The sequence below is a fragment of the Melozone crissalis genome, unplaced genomic scaffold, assembly GCF_028551555.1.
Source record: "Melozone crissalis strain CALT ecotype California unplaced genomic scaffold, PUWL_Pcris_2 ptg000038l_1, whole genome shotgun sequence".
Classification (NCBI taxonomy): domain Eukaryota; kingdom Metazoa; phylum Chordata; class Aves; order Passeriformes; family Passerellidae; genus Melozone; species Melozone crissalis.
In genome coordinates this window covers 4,705,233-4,728,271 of record NW_026535816.1, presented here as the reverse complement: position 1 = coordinate 4,728,271, position 23,039 = coordinate 4,705,233, and the positions used below count along the sequence as shown (strand labels likewise).

General features: G+C 43.9%; 1 protein-coding gene across 1 annotated transcript in view; it reads left to right on the top strand.

Moving 5' to 3' along the window:
* Positions 1 to 10,634, top strand: part of TEAD1 (TEA domain transcription factor 1) — a 32,443-nt gene extending 21,809 nt beyond the window's left edge. Inside the window, exons 7-9 of the mRNA XM_054283733.1 lie at positions 3,343 to 3,483; positions 4,655 to 4,807; positions 5,930 to 10,634. Of these exons, the coding sequence (XP_054139708.1) occupies positions 3,343 to 3,483; positions 4,655 to 4,807; positions 5,930 to 6,043 (408 nt within the window). The 3' untranslated portion in view covers positions 6,044 to 10,634. The remainder of the gene's footprint in view (positions 1 to 3,342; positions 3,484 to 4,654; positions 4,808 to 5,929) is intronic.
* Positions 10,635 to 23,039: the final 12,405 nt, after the last annotated feature.

The following is a 23,039-nucleotide window of genomic DNA, read 5'->3' as shown; positions in this document are numbered from 1 at the left end:
TGGCCATCAGGGTTATCAGCCCTTGCCTTGTTTCTCATTTTGCTTTTGCTTGGCTTTAGCTTTCTGCCTTTTAATGCTCTTTTCTGCAAGATTTAATCTCGGAGAAGGCTATTCCCCATGTAGCAACTTGTAGGCTATGACAAGGTTGTGGAAAAACTTCCCTTGGAAAAAGTAAGTAGATGGAGTTTCATTAGTCATTCACTACAAAGGATGTTTTCCAGACCTGAAATCATTCTTGTAGCTCTTTGCTGAACGCTTTCCAATTTTCCAACATCCCTTTTAAAATGTAGACACGAGGCCTGGAATCACTGCTGCAGTTAGGAGCTAAAGCTGAATACCAGGGCATTCATTTATTACACATCACCTTGTTCTCACATCTGCAAATCTCACAGCCACATGGGTGCTCATAACCTTTTGGAGAAGGGAAAAAATACAGCAAAAAATTTATTTTAATTTCATCAGTTTGAAAAATACAATTTAGCTTTCAGATGTATATGTTTAGACAAATCCCTTGCTATTTAAGCCATAGTAATATTCTTAAGTCCTTAAAGTTGTTATAGTACTAAAAGAGGCTTTGGTGAAGCCTTCATTTAAAAGCATTTTCTTGCCAACTCCTATGATTTTTTAATGCTGGTATTAGACTGTTTTGAAGAGTGTTCAGGTCTCAGCAATCTCAGCAATTAGATTAATATGAAAACTGTTTACAAAGAGAATTCTTTCCTTCCTTGAAAACACCTTTAGTGTGTGCTAGACTGAAAAAAAAATAAATCCTAGAGCAAACAAGTAAATAAAGGTAATTCTCATCTATATGATCATCATCATGGGACTTTGGCAACCATGTTGTGATTGCATAAGGGTGAATCGTGACAAATGAGTGAGAGCTTCAAGTGTTCCTCACTGCAACATGACAATGGAGTAAATCATGACAACTGAGTGGGAGCTTCAGGCGTTCCTCACTGCAACATCAGGCCCCAGCCTGGATGTGCTGTGTGCACAGAACTCCCAGTGATCTCAGCAAGGGCTGGGGGAGCTGTGGGAGTGAACAACAGGGTGGCAGATGGCCACATGTGTTACTTCCCCAGGTTAAATGTCAGCATGTAAATAGAACAATTCGGCGTTTTTTTCAGCAGGCTTCAAAATCAAAAGAAGGCAGCAGATAAAATGTTATCCTTTTTTAGCTGTAAACATTTGCTACTGCAGCTTGAAATGCGAGGTCTGTGCAGTTGGTTTTTGACAACTGTGAGGGGTGGTTTAGTTATGATTTCTCAAATATTTTGCTCATATCTGAGAAGAAAGAAAAGGCATTGCTAGTAAAACTGCAATTGTAGCAGCAGGAATAATTGCATTCTAAGAGATTACTTCTACTACTACTGCTGCTATGATTATTATTATTAATAACAATAATGATGATGATGATAATGATGATGATGATGATAATAATGATAATTGCAGCAGTGCAACTGTTTCAGGAGCAGTCCCTCTCCCTCAGGAATTCCGGCGGAGCAGCGGTGGCTGCTGCACTTCTCCACGTTGAGATGTTTGCCATGCTTTGATTGCAGGCCAGCTGTGATGGCAAATTGCTAATTTGCTATGGTAAATGTGACAAGTTCCTCTCAGCTCCCTGTGGCAGCCCTGCTTTAGGTGCACATTAAACATTAACTGCTGGCCTGGCACGAGGCAGGAGCGAGGAGCAAGGTGGAACAGCGATAGGATTTCTTCCTCCTGTACAAAATACCTGACTGTGGGGCTGCTTGTGTCACTGTGTGCAAACCTCAGGAGGCTGCTCCACTGGTTCATTCACTGAGCCAGCCCCATGTAATCCTAGACCTTGTCTTCTGTGTACCACAGGCTAGCTCAGTGTGTGCTGTTATCAGAATATTGCCTCACAAGGCCGCACCACAAATGAGGATTGCAGACACTAAGGAGGATTAATGAGTTGTTGCCAAGTTAAAAATTAAGTAGCAGTTACAAATGACCTGAACTGTGGTGAGTGCTCCACACTAGAATCATGGAATGGTTTGGTCATAAGGAACCTTAGAGATCACCTAAATCTGACACCTTCCACCAGACCTGGTTACTCAAAGCCTCATTCCCTCTGGCCTTGAACACTTCCAGGGATGGGGCACAGGTAAGCACACCTGTAAATAAGGTTTTTAAAAAGTCTGAGGGTAAACATGAAGGTACCTGTCAAGTATTATGTGTTGCATTTCTGTATTAGGAATGGAACCGAGCAGAGCTAGACTGGCAAGTGAAGCAGCTGCAGAAGTGCATTTCCCTGCTGAAATGCTCACCTTGGCCTAACTTTCCAGTTCAGATGATTCTTTGCTGTCATGCTGCAGTAGCTGATCAGCTGTTTCCACATAAAAGGAAAACCCTGCCCACTCTCTCCCTGGGCATCAAAGATGTCAGTGGAGCTAATGCCTGAATTAACAAATCCAGCTGTGCACACCCCTAGGGTCTGCCTTTACCCAAATCAGTGTGCTTTCAAGTGGAGGGCTCTGAAATGAGCAGGAATGGGTCTATGGTGTCAAAGAGCAGAGTGGCAGAACAGCTCCAGCCCAGGGAGGCTGGATTCAGCAGGTGACCTGTGTGCTTGCTTTGTAGCCAAATTAATCCTGCTGTGCACAGGGCTTTGGTAATGAATAATTGAAGGTAGAGCTGCTCCTCACTTGATCCTGCGAGCCTTGGCCTCTGATGCTGCCTGTCAAAGGCAGCTGGATGGTTTCTGAGGCTGCAGGGAAATGCTGGGAGCCAGCAGAGCCTTGCAGCAGTGTTTGCTGGGCACGGCACACAGAAAACCTGGGGCTTGTGTCAGCCTCTCCCTGGAGCCCAGTGCCCTGCTGAACCAGTGCCATATGGCCTGGCAGAGCCTTATCAGAGACACATCCTCTATTGCCCAGCTGTCTCCTCTGCCATGAGGATTTCATTGCTTTAAGACAAGAGAAAGTGAGCTGTGGCCTCTCTGCAGTGGGGTGGCTGGGCTGAATTTGAATCTGAAGGCAGGTTCACTTCGGAGGGGCTGGCTCTGGAGCCAGGCTCCTCTCAGGTGATCATTCCTCTGCTCCAGGGATTTCATCAGCCATCTGCCAGGCAAGAATGTCACCTGTAGCTCACAGAAATACTGGGACTTCTTTTATTGTCTAAAATTTGAGTAAATTGCTGATTTCCTAAGGTTTTTACTGCCACAGTTAGGCAGCTACTTCCCTGACAGACTTCTTCCACTGTCACTGTCACCACCATTAAGCTCCCCCCGTTATTTCTGAAAAGAATGGTGAGCTAGTGACAGCTTATGCTATTCACACTGTCAAATAAAAAATCAAATTTTCACCTTTTTCCCCACAGGCTGACTTAAACTGCAACATCCAAGATGATACAGGGGCGTTTTACGGAGTCACCAGTCAGTACGAGAGCTCGGAAAACATGACAATCACCTGCTCCACCAAAGTCTGCTCCTTTGGAAAGCAAGTAGTAGAAAAAGTAGAGGTGGGTGTTGAGATGGGATGTGTGCCTTTAGTCATTCCTTGCCTTTCCCATGCACAGACCTGTGGGATGTGTTCAGTCTCTGGTTGGTTTGCTGCACAGTGATGTTGCAGCTCAGGGCTAAGCCCCAGACCCACATCTGTCATGTACAAAACAGTTTTGGGGGGGAATTTTAGCCTAGAGCTGAAGGTTGAGCTTTTACAGCTGTCCTGGTCACTGTTTATGTCCTTCTTAAACTAAGTATGTTTTCTGACCATAACAAAAAAGGTTTTAATAATTTCTATTGTTCCAAGCTTAGAGAAAGCCAAAAATCCTCAGAAACCACCATGTGAGCTGGACAGCACAAGTCTGAGAGTCACAGCCTTACCCTCCCTCAACAGTCTAAGTCTGTCTGCTTTTCTTCCAGCTGTAGTTCTACATCTTTCTCTAGTTCATAAATTGCCTATTAAGTCATGCAATAATGTATCTATGTTTGTATGTTGTCCTACATCTTTCTCTGGTTCATAAATTGCCTATTAAGTCATGCAATAATATATTTATGTTTGTATGTTGTCCTGGTTCAGGGCAAATTTGGGAGAGAACCCCCCCAAGGGGCTCCTCTAGGAAAGCAGATTCATTTGGCCCCTCCTCCCAACTGGTGCAGGAAAAAATACCTCCTTGGAGAAAAGTGGGAGAAACCTGTTTATTAAACAATAAAACCTAAACAATATTAAACAATCAAACCCCTTGCTGCTCCAAAAGAGATGACAAACAAAACTTGTGCAGGGAAACCCAGGACATTTGTGCACACTTAAGTGCAAATATATTCGCTTATTTTTGCTGCTCCCTTTGCAGTCAGGTGCCTCAAAAATCCTATAAAATCTGGAATTATCACAGTTCTTAATTAATTTCTAATGAGTTTGGGACTTCATAATCCTCATCTATTCAGTTTGTTATTTTGCAGTTTAGAGAACAAGTAGTGATATTATAATTATTGATAATTAAGATGCCTTGCATTTTTAGCAAGGCATAGCACAGGTAAGGCAGGGAGTCAGCAAGCAGCGTGTGAGTGTGTCTGAGCCTCTTGTGTTTTTCCTGTCTACACAAAAAAGAAAAAAAAAAGAAAAACAGATTTACCATCACTTTTTTCCTGTCTCTGAATGATCACATTCTACATGGTTTTTCTGTTTTTTAGACTGAATATGCAAGGTTTGAGAATGGCCGGTTTGTGTACAGGATAAACCGCTCCCCCATGTGTGAATACATGATCAACTTCATACACAAGCTGAAGCATTTACCAGAGAAATACATGATGAACAGCGTCTTGGAAAACTTCACAATTTTATTGGTATGGACTGCCTGTTTTATTTTTCCACTTCTAAGATACTCTCAGGCTTTGTATGGCTTGCTCAGCTGGTAGTGTTGGGAACCAGTTTCCAAATCCCTTAGTCATTGGTGCTTACCAAAGCAACCGTCCCACTGACTTCAGAATAATTCTCCTGGAACTGGGCGCTAAAGACGCTCAGGATGAAAAGGCTCAGCTGGCTGTGAGTGTGAACAAACATCTTTGTTATTCTCCACAAATTTCAGCTTACTTCTGTTTTTTCCAGTCAAGTCTGGGGTTTGCAGAGAGCCTGAGGCAGTAACTTTGAACCTCTGCGTTCATCCGATGTATCCTTACGGGGCTGGGTTACAGTGCTGCAGGTGTTAGTGGCATTAATTAGTTCTTGGGCAGGGAAAACAGGCAGCAAACGCCCCACAGGTGACCTAAAGCACAGAGGATGGGCCACGTGGTGGCCTTTGAGCCAGTTTCACCCAGTGGCCCAGCCTGCTTTCCCCGTGGCTCTGTGGTGTCACCCCAGCCAAGCTCTCAGAGCCACGTGCCGCTGCCGCCAGGGGATTCGGGCAGGACCGAGGTGACACGGGTCACTCCTTGCTTCAGACCTGTGGCACTCGCATTCTCTGAGATATCCCTTCACCCAGGATTTTTCTCCTGGGAAGCTGAGGAGCCTCAGAGAAATGAAAACAATTCTTATCTCATTTGCTTCTCCTGTGTTTTGCTCATATGGAATGTGTTTGGAGATTGTTTCATTGGATTCTGCTGTGAGTTGTTTTCACTCTTTGGCCAATCAGGGCCAGGCTGTGTCACGACTCTGGAAGGAGTCAGGAGTTTTCATTATTATCTTTTTAGCCTTCTGTAAGTATCCTTTCTGTAGTCTTTAGTATAGTATAGTATATACTATACTACAGTATATACTATAGTATATACTATACTATAGTATATACTATAGTATTTATTATTTTATGATACTATACTATAGTATAGTATCATAAAATAATAAATTAGCCTTCTGAGAACATGGGATCAGATCCATCATTCCTGCCTGCCACGGGGCACCCTGCAAATACAGTACAGCCCTGCAGTTTTCAGGTGTGTGATGTTCTGTCTGCCTCTCCTTTCCCCACACAGGTGGTAACAAACAGGGATACACAAGAAACCCTGCTCTGCATGGCTTGTGTATTCGAGGTGTCGAACAGCGAACATGGAGCACAGCATCACATCTACAGGCTTGTAAAGGACTGAGCAGTTATTTATATATACACTTCATTTCACTTCTTTATCAAAACACAGACTGTAAACCTCAACACTAAGTGGCAGTGCCTCTGGCCCAACTTTCACCCACATTTTTCTAAATCCTGTTTTAGTGAAGTCATTTTTAATGTGTTCATATATAATTGTAGCTGTGAAATTCTGGTACAGTTGTAAAAATTATTTCTAAAACTAAGTGTTCTTCAAATTTGTAAACCACAGTTCTTTGGGAAGACTGTATTTAAGAACCTAATGCCTCTGTCTGTGGAGGCCTATTTTTAATTCTGATAGAAAAATGTATGACAGAGCATTTGCCATGGGGAAAAACTGACAGCATTTATAAGAATTTATTTTGGGTTTTTTTCCAACATGAGATACTTGTTTTACAATGCAAGTGAAATTGAAACGAATCTTTAGCTATAACTGTAAATGAGTACACAAAGTTAATAATCTTTATAGAATTATCTTTGTAACTAATTAGGGTGGAAGATATGGACGAATGTAATTCACTAAATTATTTTTTAAAATGAAACATTTTTCTGTTTGAAACCAAATGAAAAATATAGCCTTAAGAAATGCCTGATAGAAACAGACAGGTCCTAAAATTAGGCAAATTTTGTATTTTTTTCTCAACGCTAAAACTAATCTTCTAATCCATTAAACTTTCAAACAGGTATTGCAGAGAAAGAAAACATCACCCCTTACCCTTAACATATCTAGTGTATTTTAAAAGAGTATAAAGTTGTATTGTACTAATATGAAAATTTGATTATTTAATGAAAAAGATGGCTCATTTTGCAATAAGTAGGTAAATACTGAAGATTTAGACTTGCATTATATGTAGTCTTGTGTGTGCGGTTATATTTTATATGGACAACTATGTTTTCTAATAAGGTGAGCAAAAAACTTGCAACTCTGAAATCAAGAGATGAATGGAAACAGCTGACATTGCAACAGCATCGAGTCACTCAAAACAGAGAGCAAAACACTGATGTGTTTGAAAGAAGAGTGTGTACACCTCTGAAAGGATCAGCAGCTTTAATATCTGTGAGACGCTAGAGAATCACAACCAGCATCAGGCAAAGAAGGTTGGAAAGTGGAGAATTTAATTTTTTTTCTCCTTTTCCTCTTAATCATGGTGCTCTTACACCTCTCCCAGCTGTGTCTCCAGGTCTGGCAAAGACCTAATCTGAAACAAACACGCACCTACCACGTGGGGTCTGCTGTCCTCTTGGAAAGCGTTCATCCAGGTGGTAGCGTTCATCCTTCTGACAAATTCAGGGAAGCCTCCAGGAAGTGAAGCACAGCTGGGGATATTTAACACTGTAAGGCCTGTGAGCATTGTCTGGGGTGTGCACAGGTGAGAGCAGCAGCCCCAGCCCTCCCGCTCAGGACAGGGCGTGTTGCTCAGCTCCTCTCCTCCTGCTGCCCCTCGCTGCCCAGGCAGGAGTGGTTTGAGCAGGTGCTGGGCCAGCAGAGGCTTCTCAGGCAGAACATCTGTCTGAGCGGCTGAGGGCTGCCTGGCCAAGCACAAGCCACCTTAGGGAGCAGTGATGAGTTATCAGCAAAGAGGGTTCTCGGGGGAGTTTTCTGCAGTCCTGACTCAAAGGTCAGGCTTAGCAGGCCCCTCCTCCCTACCCCTTGGGATTTGTTCCTGTAACCAGCACAGTTCTCATGCACAGTCTAAAAGCATCAAATTCACTCCCAGGCCCAGCAAACAAGCAACTCTATTCCTTTTCTTTAAATTATATATTCCTGCATAGTCCATTCTGTTAGAATTGCCCACTGCTGGAACGTCTGGACTAGACTGGAGCCTAGGTGAGGTCAGAGCAGGACCGTCCCTAAGGCTGGGGAGCTCTGGGGCTCCAACATCACCCGGGGGAAGGGAGACTGCTTCAACCCCTCAGCCTGGTCTGGCTGCATGAGGTGCACGCTTTGGATGGTTGCTGTGATGCCTAGCTGTCACCTGCTTGTGGATATTAGGGCTGATGATCTTTCAGTTGATACTCTGTGCAGTGAACAGAGGAACGTGTCCATGGCAAGGTCTCTTTTAACGCTCATTTTTAACACTAACAATCACATCAGGAAAAGCACTGCATTGTAACAGCCTAACGGTAGCCCTTTATTCTAAGCACTTGGTGTTACAAGTCAAAAACTACTTTTTGGTTTTTGTTCTAAAGTTGTCTTTTATTTAGGGTTTGAATTGTGGGTTTGGTGATTTTTTATTTTTTTTTTAATAACAAGCAAACTCTTTAAGGCATATAAAGTATGTAAGTCAATTTGCAAATCCAGGTACAGTTTGTTTTTTTTTTTCTTTTTAGTAGGATCTGGCACACTACATATGCCATAACTATAGGGTATAAACAGTCACAATGTTTATTGGTGTTCACATATGTAATGTTAGGGAAACTACTTCCATTGTCTTTTCTTTGCAATTCTGTAAATGATCCATACCCTGTATATGTTAATTCTTAAAAGCCTTAATCCTTCAACTGTTGAGTGTGGGGTGTGTAGTCCAACAGGCTGCCTGTAAACTGTGAGCTCTTTTGTAAGCTGGAAGTACTTATCTTGTTACTGTTACTTTTTTGTAGGAACCTTTTAATTGAGAGCTGCCAAAGCATTACAATATGCAGTGCCTTAGCATTATATTAGAAGTAACTTTTAGCCTCTTCACATTAAATTTTATACATTGTTTTCTTAATTGGTTCCATTTTTAAAATATCCGTATTTTTCCCTGCAGAAATGCTCTTTGACTGCTTGGTGTGAACCAGCTGTCTGTACAAGTCAGTCCCATTGCAGTGAGATGCCTATACCAAAAGGAAAGGTTACAGATCCCTGGTTCTCCGTGAAAAGTGAATTGTATTAATGAATGCTGCCTTTTTAAATTTCATGACCAAATAATTAATTGTGACTCTTCTGCACTCTAGCATGAAAGTGCCTTTGGTTTGAAATTCCAGCTTAGAAAAGTGCTGCCATAATAATGACAATTTGTAGAGAGACCAAAAATATTTAGTTATCACCGTAATGCCTTTGGTTTATTGGAATAAGTTCAATCTACAGGCCTCCATTCACAAAAGAGCACCATTCATAGCAAAGGGATTTTGCTAATGATCAGCCTGCTGAAGAAAAATCTACTGTTTGCCATTTCTGACAGCATTGCAAACCAGCAACTGAGTCGTCTGTGATATAAAAATGAAAATATTCCCATTTATATTCTCTTCATCCAGTCACGCATCTGCATAATGAGAGATCCATATCCTACAGAATTCCAGTGGACAAGCATGGCTTCGTTGACCTCCTCTAACAATATTTTGGTGTCTGTGGAGATGCTTTGCTCAGACAGCAGATTTTGTTTACAAAGCTGTGCGTGCTGGAGGTCAGGTGCACAGAACAAGAGGAGCAGGAGAGCTGAGCAAGCGAGGGTGGATGCGATCGTGTGGGTTCAAGCGTTGGAATGTTGAGGGTGAGCATTGTGCATGAAGGTGCTGCTGGGGAAACTCTGGCCAGCACGACTCAAACACAGGGTTGTTTTGTTTTGTTTTCCTCCCAGTTGATGTCTTGGGGGGAAAAGAAAAATTAGCTTCTCTTAATAATGTGTCTGTTTTTGATACCTTCTGTGAACGGGGGCCATATCTCCACCACAACTGAAATCAATGGGAAGAGGAGCAACATTTTAGAAAGAACAAATATCAGCAAAACCAAAAGCTGTCAGAGGGATTATATAGTTGTGAATACATTGTTAACTTGATTTTTAAAGTATTTGATGAAAACTAAGATTAACTTTTTATATAGAGAAATATTGTGACACTGTGTGGTAAATATTGTGATAATTCAAATTCCCTTTCTCTGAAATATTATTTTTGTTATTCCTTCAAGGTCTAAATCTCACTTACCTCTATAAGACAAACAATCCTGTTGAACTCAATGAGACTGAGGTAGGGCAAAGAACAGAGACAAGCAGAACATAGTTTTTCAGTCATTGCCAAACGTTTTGGCTGTACTCGTCAATGTTTGCGACAAGCTACACCTCTGTCTCATTCAAGCAAACATAATGGTACCATTAGGGGCTGTTAAAAATTGCTACTAACAAATGTAGTTTTACTTACTTGAATTCCCAACTGATTTTGTTTAGGTACTGCACCACTATTTTGAAGGAATCGCAGATCCAATGCCCGTTTCTCTCTTCCCCTCTCCACCACAGCTGCAGCTCAGCGTGGCAGTGGCTTGTCCCCTGGGGCCCCCACGGGATGGGCTCCTGGGCATAATGAAGGGTGTACATTACTGTTGAATGTAAGGAACCGGCCAGTCCAAGGCAGATAGGACGTTCCATGTGCTAACCCATAGCTATTTATTTTCCCGCTGCGAGTCCCGGGGCGCGCCTGCAGCCCGAAGCAGCAGCCCTGGGGGTTTCCTGGAGGCCTCAGTCAGCGCCACTGAGAGCCCTGGGGCTGTCCCCCCTTTCCTTTCCCGTGAGGATACGTGTGCCCGGGCACAGGCGGGCGTGAGGAGCGGAGCCCGGCTTGCTCCTTTGCTCAGGATGATCTCCTTTCCCCTCTTATCTTTCGTAACCAGATGTTTAGCCCCCCTTCCCCCCAAGAAAGATTGAGGCTGGATGAGTCAAAGTACAAAAAAACACTCTGGACATCTTCATCTTTTAACTTTTCAGGTCATTCTTGCTGAGGTCATGTAATTAGTTTTAGTGTGTAAATTAAATCTTAAATGCACTCAGTTGACTAAAAGGAGATGGATCCCTGTTACCTCCTTACAGAATATGTGTTTTTGTTTTTGTTTTGTTTTGTTTTATGGGCCTCTGATTCAGGCTCATGACTGCAGACAAAAAATACAATATGTGCCTGAAAAAAAAAAAAAGACAAAAGAATTTTATAACATTGAAAACCTGAATAGCCTTTAATTCTTCAGTACATTTTATGTAAAACAGGTTGGGTTTTTGTTTTGTTTTGGGGTTTTTTTTGCCATGTGCATTTGTTCACATTTGTAAATGACTTAATGGAATTCTCACTTTATGTTTATTTGTGTAATGTGTATAAAATGGGTTTGTGACTTAAGCATATTCATATATGGTCAGTGGTTACTTTAATATTGTACTGCTGCTGGTAACTTTTGATGTAGAACTTGCCTTTTGATGATAAAGTACCTCTAGGTTAGACAGTGAGGGAAGGCTCTTGGAAAAAACTGAATGTTCTCCAATGTTTTCTTAACATATTTGCAGAAGCTTTCAAAAGGAGTTTCAGTCAAACCTCTTGGCAGTACAGTATTCTTGTATTTGTTATTGTCTGTGTGTAGGTACTGGTACCTTTTTTTTTTTTTGTTTAAAATGTTTTAAGTGTTGGCTTTAAAGTGAATTTATCTTTAGTATGATAGTAATATGAAAATTATAGGTTTTGTGTGCAGAGAATTTTTTTATAAAGTGCTTTGTAAAAAAAAAAAAAATGTATTCTAGCTTTCGCGGTACATATGTGTGATAACTTTAATATCCATGACAGTTAAGTGCAATTATTTCATCACTCTAAAAATGCTATTTTTGTGTCGGTTACTGCAGGTGTTTTCATGTCTTTGCAAAGTGACACATTTTGATGCCTTCTTGATAAAGTGGTAGAATTTTTGTAGCTTTCTAGAAACTTTGTATTCATACAGTATCAATTGAAAATAAAGAAAATGAAAGTGTTTTGTGCATTTGTCGTAATCTCTTACCTCAGTCTCTTCTTAATGTTGGGTGTAGCTTTCAGAACCTTTTTCCAAAATAGCACAAGGCCAGGCTTGCAGAGATGCCTGTGCTCCTTTCTCAAGGAGTGAGGGAGGCCCAGCAGGATCTGCAGAGGCCTGGAGGGCTGGCACTCGAGGCTGGCACATCTGGAAGAACACATCTGGTGTTCCATCATCCTAATCCTTGCCTGTGTGTCTTCCTAAAAAAAAGGTGGTGGATTTTTGTGAAACACCCTTTAAACCACACCATGACAATGGGAAAAGCCACCCATCTCTCTGAATTGCAGAAGCAGGAATGACCTGTTCAAAATGTGACAGAATAAATGGTGCAAAGACATCATTAACTGAGTGATGAGCATGGGAGTCAGCTGAGGTTGTTTATTCCAGGACACTGAGCTCTGGGGGAACTGAGGTCCTAAAAATGTGCCATGTTTTCAAGAGACTCACTTCTTAAACCACCTGCCCCTCAGCTGACAGCTGTACCTGGTATGATGGGAAGGTGGAACAGGATCAATTTGCCTCTGGCATTTACAAAGTGAAACCACCTAGCTAGGGGAAAAAAAAAAATAAAAGGGATATCCTGGATCAAATGAAAACAATGGGAAAAAGACCAGGACTTGGTAGAGGGAAAAAAAGTACATCTGGCTCATCTTCTGCTTCCATGGGGGAGCAGAATTTATTTTTTGAATGAACATATGCCCCTCCCACACTCCCCAATTCTCCTTTGGGTGGCAGATGTTCCACTGCTCTTTTTAAAATGTCAGCAGAGCACCCCCTGTGTGCAAGATGAATGGGGTGAGAACAAGGCTCAGATATGGTCTGTTTTGACCCTGTTTTCTCTTCTTTGTTCCCATTACGTATGTGGCTTCAGCCCTTTGAAGTGTGCTGGCTGTTTCAGAAGCAACCTGCTTCTTAATTAAGGTTCTGCTTCTTAATTAATTTAGGTTGAGCCCGTAAATCTTGCACCTTTGGGAAGACGCCACGCGCATTTCGGGCTGGGTGTCCCCAGCAGTGTCCCCATCAGTTTACTGAAGGGCTGGTGTCCTTGGGAGCCACAGCCCCTCCCTGGCAGAGCGTGGGGCTGGGCTGGTTTGCTTGGGCAGGGAACAAGGAGGCCAGGCCAGTCACCCTGTGCCTTTTTGTGGAGCACAGAATCCATGTGTGCTCCGTGGACTTTCCTGTGGGTTTTAGTTTTTCTTGGAGATCCAGCCTGTTTGACCCCGCGGATCCAGGAGGCATTTCATGCTGACAGACCCTAAAAGGAGGGCCCAGAGCTCAGCAATGTGTTAGCAGATGTCTGCAGTCCCCACTCCCAGCTCGGGCTGTTCATCCCAGCCCTGACCTTTTGCAGCCCCACTATTGTTGTGGGGGGCCCCTTGAGCAGGAGCAGCTGAACAATCTGTTACCCCGAGCAGAGGCAGCTCCAAAATGCTCATAAATAATTCCCTGCCTTGTAGGGAGGTGTGGCACTGAACTGGTTAATGGCTGTGAGTTATTGTCCTGTGATTGCTGACGTTCCCTCAGAGCTGGAGCTCTGCTGGGGACACTGGAAGGTGGGAAAGGCAGGAAAAGGAAAAGGAAAATTGTACAAAACCAGAGTGCAAGTGACTGTGAGAAAATGAATAGCAGGGCATTGCTTTTCAAAGAAAATGCAAAGCTGAAGGCAGCACAAAATAGGAGGAAAAGGATAATTTAGAGACTACCACTGTCCATCAGAAGAAGGCAGGAGAACCAGAGTGAAATAAAAGCTACAACAAAACAGACAAATATTCACCTAGGTAAAAATAATTTGCTGCTTTTTGGTTTGGTTTGGTTTGGTTTTTTTCCCCCCCCTGTGTTACTTTTTATTATCAGCCTTTTCTAATTTGGGACATGTCCTCTTTAAGCTTAAGGGAAAGGGGTGCTGGAGACTCCATTTGTGTGTGCTTCACTGGAGAGATTCAATAAAGCCCAAAAAGCTCTGCAAGGTACCCTGTAGCCTCCCTGACAGATAAAGAGCTGTCAGCTCCATTTTGGGGAGAGAGAAAGAGAAAAAGGAGCAATGGCCAGAAGAGTATCTGAAACAAAGACACGAGTGCAAGTGAGTGCTCCCAATTTACCCATCACTGGGGATTTCTCAAGCCACCAGAAGTGTGGGTTTGGGTGCATGCACAGAGCCCATTACAGGTTTAGGTTGATGAATTTCAAAAATACTGATTTCCATGCCCCTCACTATCCTAGACCTGAGCATAAAAGTGCAACTTTGATGTTATCAAATGGGAGCAGGAAGCCAAAAAACAAGTGTTTTTTTTCATAAATCTGCCTTTAAACCTCTTTATCAGCTTTAAAAGGTGTCCCCACACGCAGGTTTGGCATCATGGCTGTCTCCCAGCTCTGTTAAAGGCAGTGTCCCACTATGGATGGTGGTTGGGGCCATCCAAGAAAAATGTGCAGGAGCTGTGATTGATATGAGTCCCTTTTGATTGCTCTTGTACAGGTCAGTGAGAGGATTAGTCCTTGCCTTGCAGTGCCCCTCAGTGCAGAGCAGACAGGCTCTGGCAGCAGCTTCAAACCAGAGCTCGGAGCTGCATGAGCAGCTGACTGTGCAGGGGCCTGACCAACTGCAAACTGATTCCTTTTCCTGCCCCAAGCAGCTAAATTTATTAGCCACATTTAAAGGTACTTCTCCATTTTTTTTTTTATGTTGGCAGAGACCAGAGAATAAGGTGGGTTTTTTTCCTAGGCTTCTAAAAATTCCTTTCAGCTTAAGTCATATATTCTCTGCAGGGTTATCAGAGATTTAATTTTTTTTCCAGGATACTTGTCTTTTCTCATCCTTTCACCTGTGATGTTGGACTTTCTAGTGTGCAAATGTTCCTACTTGGCAAAATGGACGAGAACAGCATCCAGGTTATAACCACTTCCTTTTTGACACAGCTTTATGTTGACTGGAGGAGATGAGGGGAGGAATGGGATCTTCTTATTGTTTGGCCCTTCCATTAGATTTAACATGAACCCACACTAAAAACTCAGACACTGCACGCACATCACAGCATTCCACAGCACAGAGAACCTGATGGCTTCTTTGTGAAATATCTGTATTGGTTTTACTATGATTACATGATATTTTTGATTAATATAAAAAGGTTTAAGCTAAGCTTTATTGCCAGAACACCACGGTGGGTGGAAACTTCTCCCAGCAGTGACTCGGGACACAGAGCAGCAGTCTCAGCAGGGCTCACTCTGCCTATCTCCCGCAGTGATCTCCTGCTGGAGGGAGGAGGTGCTGAGCAATATTTGGGAGGTGCCCCAGGCTCCCAGGGACAGGCTCTGGCTAAGGGGGGAACTTGTGGGGCAGGAATGATCACCAAACTTCCTCCAAACCCTTGTTTTCCTGGCCTGCTTTCACACATTTCCCAGATGACAAAGGACACAGTGTCCTGTGAGCAGGAATTACATGAGAGGGGTGTCTTGGGACCTTAGACAGCCCCACCTCATTCTTGCAGAATCTTCCTCTGCGGCTGGGCCCTTCTCTGCGAGGCCGTTCCTTGAGCACCAGGCTCCACAGTTCCTCTGCACTGCAGCGCTTGCAGAGCACTCAGAGCTGTGCCGTCAGCTCAGCATTTCTTTATCCCATGCAAACAAAACAACTTCCCATGAAGAACATCAGAGCTGGAAATGGTCCAAAGGTGACAGGAACTCCCGAGAGAGCACGGCTAAGGGCTCAGGAGGAGCCACACAGGTGGCCACAAGGCTCCCCATGTGTCCTGCTCTGGGCCAGTTTGGTTTCTCAGCTGGGGAGGAGGTGGAAGGAGAGCCCTCTACCCCTGCAACCTGCAGCACCCAGGGAATAAGTACAAGCACAATGGAGGAAATTGGCTTGAAGGTACTGGAGTAGTAATGGGAAGGAAGAATTAGCCATAGGGATTAGCCATGCTCTGAAGATGAAGCTGATGAAGCAGGAGATAGGGTAAAGGCTGTTCCAGAGAGCTGCAGAGAAGTGTTTTCCATCACTTCTGGTCAGATGCATGAAAAGGCAGAGCCAAAGTCAGTGTTGGTCAGCTGGAAATGTATCTGAGAAAGAGGAATGAACCCAGAGGAAAGAGTACAGGGTGCTCATTGTTATGAATTAACATGTGTATGGCAAATGAGCTGTTAGGGAACCACTGAGTGGTGCAAGGGGAGAAGAACGTCAGAGAACACCTGAAATGCTGAGAGAACAGGTGCAGAGCTCTCTGGGTGTGGGCAGGTGGATCCTTGCAAGTGGCCACTGCCAACACCACAACTCTCTGCACAAACTGGGCTTTGGTGGGTGTGTCTGTGCATGGGAGAGCTGTGGATGCACCAGCAGACAGATGTACGGACAAGAGAGATCTGGGCGGGGGTGGATGTGCCCAGCTTCTTTTAACAAATAGAAATAGAGGAATTCTGTATAATATTTAAGCTTTTTTGTTCAAAGGTGAAACACAAAGATGCTGTTCAGCCATTAGAAAAGTACCCAAGGAGAAGCTGGAACTCTGGACTCTGAGCATGTGCTGCTCAGCTCTGCTGAAAACTAGGAAACAGCCCTGGTGTTGAGAGAATGCACAGCCCCACACAAGGGAAAATATGGGAAATATGTAAGAAAATATAGTATAGGAAACACTAAGCATAGAGAGGCCTTGGCAAGAGCCAAAGGAGTAGAAACTTCTCTGCCAGCAAGTGAATGAAAAAGCTTGAAAGTCAGACCAAGAAACAAGCCAAAATGTCTTTAAAAGAAACATCCATTCTTCCATCCTTCTATTTCAAGATTGTATCAATCCCTGTAACACCTGGATCTGTCTCTCCATGTGATAACCAAGTCAAGGTTTCTGCTTTTATGAAGTACCAGTATCACAGACATGTTTTATGAAAAATCCTTTCCTTAGGATTTTTTCTCCTGAGAAGATGAGAGGCCTCGGAAACAGAAAGTAAACTTTGATTATCTGCTGCTGTGGAATGCAACAGGTGCATCTGTGATTGGTCTCATGTGGTTGTTTCTAATTAATGGCCAATCACAGTCAGCTGGCTTGGACTCTGTCTGAGACACAAGCCTTTGTTATTCATTCTTTTTCTATTCTTAGCTACCCTTCTGATGAAATCCTTTCTTCTATTCTTTTAGTGTAGTTTTAATATAATAAATATAATAAAATAATAAATCAAGCCTTCTGAAACATGGAGTCAGATCCTCATCTCTTCCCTCATCCTCGGACCCCTGAACACCGTCACACACCAGCTTGTGATCTGAACATCTGAGGAGCCCAGAAGGCTCCACGTTTTCTGCTCAGCCCTTCCACTGCAGAGGCCCTGATATTTGGGGATGCCCAAGGACAGGATGTGGCCCCAGAGAGCAGCTGTGCCCCAAGGACTGTGCTGTGTGCTCTGTGTCAGGGGGGCACAGGGTGGCACTGAGGCTCATCAGGCCCTGCTGTGCTCGTTTCATGGCTGCAGAATGGCTCAATCCATTTACCTGCAAGCAGCAGGTATAACCAGGTTACACTGGAGCATTACCACCATGTGTAACCTTTGGACTTTGGCTTGAGGCTTCTCTTTCCCTTCTGGAGAGAACACGTCGTATTTCACTGTCTGCTTTATTTCTTTCTCCTTTATTGCAGCTGTGCTCACCACCCCACACAGATCGATTTTCCTGGAGGCACAAACAAGCAGATAGAATCCAAAGGAGGCTTAAATAAAGGGAATCGTTGTAAATGGTCTTTGAATTAATAAATATATATAAAGATAAATAGGAGGCATAGAGATATATAGGACATATAAATTGTACAAACAAGTCATGACCCATCTGTTCAGTGTGCCCTCAGTGCTGGGATATCCTGGAAAGCAATAGGCTTTTCTGGGCACACTTGTGATCTCAGCTGGGACACAGGAAATTTGCCACAGTATCAAGTCATTGGATCCCAAGACAATAAAGCATGCCCAATAGGAAGAGTTTACCCTAAAAAGAATACCTAAAAGGCACAGTCCACCTTCTCAGCTAACTAAATTCAGGCTGACAGAATATGCACTTCCACTGTAGCCACTAGTAATTAGCAGAAGAGAAAAGAACTACCAATTTAGAGATGCTTGTGACCGGTAGGCAGAGGCAGTCACTGGTTTTTAAGAGATTCCTAAATTCTCACCTTTCTTCCCCCCTCCCACACTCCTGCCAGCCACTGACCTCCCTTTGATCTGCTGTAAACCTGGACTTTTGTCTCCCTTCTCCTCTCGGATCTGTGCTCAGGAAGAAGAGCTGCAGCATTCATCATGGACAACTGTGCACAGCAGCCCCTGCTGAGTCTCCTTTGGACAGGGACTTGCTCCTCCCCGCCTAATTAAGAGAATATCAAGCAGGATTCTGAGCAAAAAGGATTTGGTACAATTTTTTTTAAGGTTTTTGGACTTCTCAGTCTTCTCTGGTGCACAGTCTGAATACATAAAGTAGAAATTCATCCATCCATTCCAATCCCCAAGATTGGAATGATTTGATTCACCTGAACAAAAAGTACAAAAAAGCCTGTTTGTACTCCCCTTTCTTGCTGTCATCTGGCCCAGAAACTCAGTTTGGTACTTGGGAACAGCTTGTATCTGCTACCCCAGTCTATAGATATTTTTAGGAAGCTACCAATATAAGTAAATGCAATACATTGTCTTTTCCATCCTCTTGCAAAGCTCTCCTCTGCACCATCAGCACCCTCCCTGTCACTTTCAGTTGCTAAATCAATTAAACATTCAGCTCTGCTGAAAAGAGGGAAAACTGTACCAGTTACCATAACATCTTGACTTCTGCTGGTTCTCTTTCAGGTCAATTGCTTTTCTCTCTGTGTTTCTTCACTGCCAGCACAGCAATCTGAGTCCTCTGCCACCTGGCCTGTGTGATACCCTGTGCACAAAAAATGACAGAGGCTCTGCCTCTCCTGGAGACCTCTATGAAAAGAAAGACATTTAAAGTGCCAGTTTTACTCCCAGCTGCTGGTGAAGGCTGGTCACTGCAGGAGACTGACCCCAATTTGAGCCAGACTGCCCTTGTACCCCTCCAAGATCAAGGCCAAGTGCCACAGACACTGGCTCTGCAAGAGATGCTCCAGTGGCTGTGCCAGCCTGGGAATACAGCTGTGCATGAGATGGTTTAACAGCTGAGTGAGGCACCTCAATTGAATTACACAGTTCAAGGGAAACAGGACTGCCAAGCATACAGAAACCATCTCACTCTCCACAGAAATGTTATTACTCAAAAGGTTTTTGAGCTTACCAAATAATCTGATCTCTGCTTCGTGCAGAAGGGTTTTCCTTTCTCTTTGAACTGAGTTTCAATGTGTCCTTGCATGAAGAGCATAATGAATTACATGCCTGCAGCAAGGGCTGTTTGAAACAGTGTCCTTTATTCCTAAAGCCATTTCCAGGGCAGGTGAAACTGCAGTGCAGAGCACCTCTGGATTTATCACAGATCCCCTCTGCTGTGCCACTTTTTGCTCAGGAGATGACACTTGGGTGGGCAGGATTTACCATGAGCACAACCCAGTGGATGTCCCTTCTCTCAGTCAGTGGGAGCTGTGTCTCACTGGAAGACAGCATGGCAGAGCCTGTTCCTGAAGGCAGAGCACAACTGTGAGGCACAAATCCAAATATCAATTCCTTCAGCTCCCAAAGGTGTGCAAAGACAAACACCAAAGAGACAGATCCCACTGTTGGTGTCAATGCTGCAGAAACAAACTGTCCAGGTTAAACCACAGAAGCTTATGGGGACTTATGAAAACAATCCCACCCTCAGGGAAGTGGGGCATTGTCGCAGACATTTTTTCATAGAAATCTTTCTTTGAGACTTGTTCGTTTTCTGGGAAGCAAGAGCCCCAGAAAGAGAATGTAAACAATTGTTATCAGCTGCTGTAAAATACAGTAAGATGCACCTGTGATTGGTTCATATTCTATGTGTACAATATTACAGCCAATCACAGGACAAGCTCTCTAGAACACAGAGACAGAGAATTCTCTTGTTTTTAGATCCTTTCATTCTATTCTTAGGTTAGCAAGCATCTGCAACATCTCTTTTTATTCTATTTTGTATAGTTATAATGTATTATATATCATATATCAATAAATCCAGCCTTCTAATCAAGAAACAAGATTCTCGTCTTTCTCTCACCCCAGCGACCTCCTCAGGTCGCTGTAATAGGGCATTGGAAAGATTGAAAGATTTTCAGGCATGAATAAGATTGAAAGATTGAAAGATTTGAAGATTCTCAGGCATGATAAGATTGAAAGATTGAAAGATTATCAGGCATGATAAGATTGAAAGATTTGAAGATTCTCAGGCATGCAGCTCATTTGCAGTGGCTGGCGACTCACACTGGGCATAGCTGGTGCAGCCCCAGGATGGCCTCACAAGCAAAATACAAAGTTTTTGTCATTTTGGCTCTTTTTGGGGTGCCATCCAGGAAGGGCCCCTCGTGTGCACATCTCCCAAATTCCTCCTGACTGAGAGGGGCAGGAGGCCTTGCAGGCCACTCAGAGCAGGGGGCAGCAGCACGGGCAGCCTGTGCAGGGTCAGGCTCCTGCCACATCTCCGTCACCAGTGGGAGATCTCTGCCACTCCACCCTGAGGCCCAGGGAAGCGTCACTGTTTTTCCAGCTCTGCCTTTACTGAACAACTCAGCTAACGGCATCAGATGAAGCAGTGATTTTCTGATGTTGGGCCAAGCTGTTAACATTGTCATTCTAGCACATTTTAACAAGTACAGGCAGGTCTGGGCATTAGTCATATTTCTACAAACATGGTGGTGGGTTTTTTCCCTCTCTTCTTTTCTAACTTAGCCATTTTATTGGGCTTCAAAGCCATCACTGGAAACAGATGTGTGAATGTTATAAAATTAAGCTGCTACATCAGGGGTTTTTATGGCTTTGTACAAGTTGTATGTCAAAAGACACTTCAGGCCAGAGGGCCAAGTGCTTTGCACTGAGAGAAGTTAGCATAAGGAATTACAGCCTGTGAAACCAGCACCCAGTTTTACCTATATTAAAAAAAGTAAATAAAGAATTAAATAAAAGCTAAAATAAATCTCTCTATCCTGATTTAATTTCAGTTCCATGTGCACACACACACACTGTTCTACAGTCTCCCAAGGGATGCTAGTGGGGTTGATGGCATCTGAAGGCACAGAACTTCAGTTCTTCAGTACTTCATCACATCCTCACTGCTCAGCAGGTGGCCCTGGTGCCATTTACTGTATCCTGAGCAGCCTTTGTGGGATGTGAGTCCTTCAGGAGCAGGTGTTTATTTTCCTGGGGCTCCTCTGAGCAGCAGCAATCCCCAGCAGGGCTTGGTGGCCTGTCCACCAAGTGGCAAGTGCCACTCCAAGGCTTGCAGGAGAGAAATTCACAGTGCAGAAAATTGTAATGCCCCCTAGGCTTGAACTGAAGGGTTTCTGAAGGAATAGGGCTTGCAGTGAGCACTATTTTTGGGAAAAATATTGCACCACTCTTCACCTCACCTATATCAGCTGTTTGCATAGGATGTGATTCACGTGACTTAAGGAAATATCCCATTCCTTCCCATTTTGGAAGCCCGAGTGACTCTCAGCTGGTGATGCACAAAGCAAACACAGACAGAGCTCCTCGAGGCCATGGCAGGATTAGTGACGGGCTGTGAAGAACGCCAATCACTTGTTTTGAAAATTTTAAAAGTTTAATAGTAATAAAATGGCTATTAAAATAGTAATACAATCACAGTAATCAAAATTTGGACAATTTGGATTAGGGCAATACGAGACAATAGAAACAAAGAGTTACAGATGGTCCAGGTACCTTTTCTGGGCAAAACAAGCCCGAAAAAGGACCCACGTTAACAGAGGATTAACCCTTAAAAGCAACAGCCTGTTGCATATTCATACACCTCATGCATGATGCATAAATTCCATCCAAACACAGGATTCTGTCTGGGCAGTGTCAGCTTCTTCCTCTGAATCCTCACAGCATCTTCAGGACTGAGTGAGGCAGGAAGAAGTTCATTTCTTCTGATAATGGGGCAATAAATTCTCTTTCTCTGAAAGATTCAGGTGTCCTGTGGCTGCTACCTCGCTGTGAGTCCTTTCTTTAAAAAAAGTATCGTATATAGCATAGATTCCGTTTTAACATTTTGTTATAACCTAAAACTATATTTACCACACTACTTAAGAAAATTAATACAGCATCACTTTCTAACATAACCCATATAATATTCATTTTAATATTTGCGAAAAGCCAATCATAAAATATGCATTTTTCCCGCGGGCTGAGGCCGGAGCGCGCAGTTTGCTCGCCCTGAGCGCGGTCCCGGTCCCTCCCGGTCCTTTCGGGGCTGCGCAATCCGGGCCGGGCCGGGCCGTGCCGGGCCGGGCTCCCCGAGCGGCAGCTGCAGAGCTCCGGGCCGGGCCGGGCCGTGCCGGGCCGGGCTCCCCGAGCGGCAGCTGCAGAGCTCCGGGCCGGGCCGGGCCGGGCTGCTCGGGGCTGGGCTCGGGGCTGGCGGAGCGCAGCCTTTGTGCGGGCCAGCGAGCCGCAGGGAGCGCCGCGCCCCCCGAACATGTGCGGAGCACAGCGACATATGGCAACTGGGGACTGCCCGCCCGCGCAGATGCCGGGGCGCTTTGTCCGGCCCGGAGCGGGTCCAGCGGCGCGGCCGCCAGCAGCGCTCCCCACCCGGCCCCGGGAGCCGCTGCTGCCCTCGGAGCCGAGAAATGGGCTTCATTTAGTGGGAAAAATGCGCGTTCCATGATTGGCTGTTCGCAAATGTTGAAATGAGTATTAGAGGTGTTGTGTTAGAAAGTTATGCTGTATTAATTCTCTTAAGTATGTGGTAAATACAGTTTTAGGTTATAACAAAATGTTAAAATAGAAACTGTGCTATGGAAGATACTTTTTTTAAAGAAAGGACTCGCACTGAGATAGCAGCCACAGGACGCCTGAATCTTTCAGAGAAAGAGAATTTATTGCTACATTATCAGAAGAAATGAACTTCTTCCTGCCTCGCTCAGACATGATGACACCGTCAGGATTCAGAGGAAGAAGCTGACACTGCCCAGACAGAATCCTGTGTTTGGATGGAATTTATGCATCATGGATGAGGTGTATGAATATGCAATAGGCTGTTGCTTTTAAGGGTTAATCCTCTGTTAACGTGGGTCCTTTTTCCGGCTTATTTTGCCCAGAAAAATGTACCTGGATCATCCATAACTCTTTGTTTCTATTGTCTCACATTATCCTAATCCAAATTTTCCAAATTTTGATTACTGTAATTGTATTA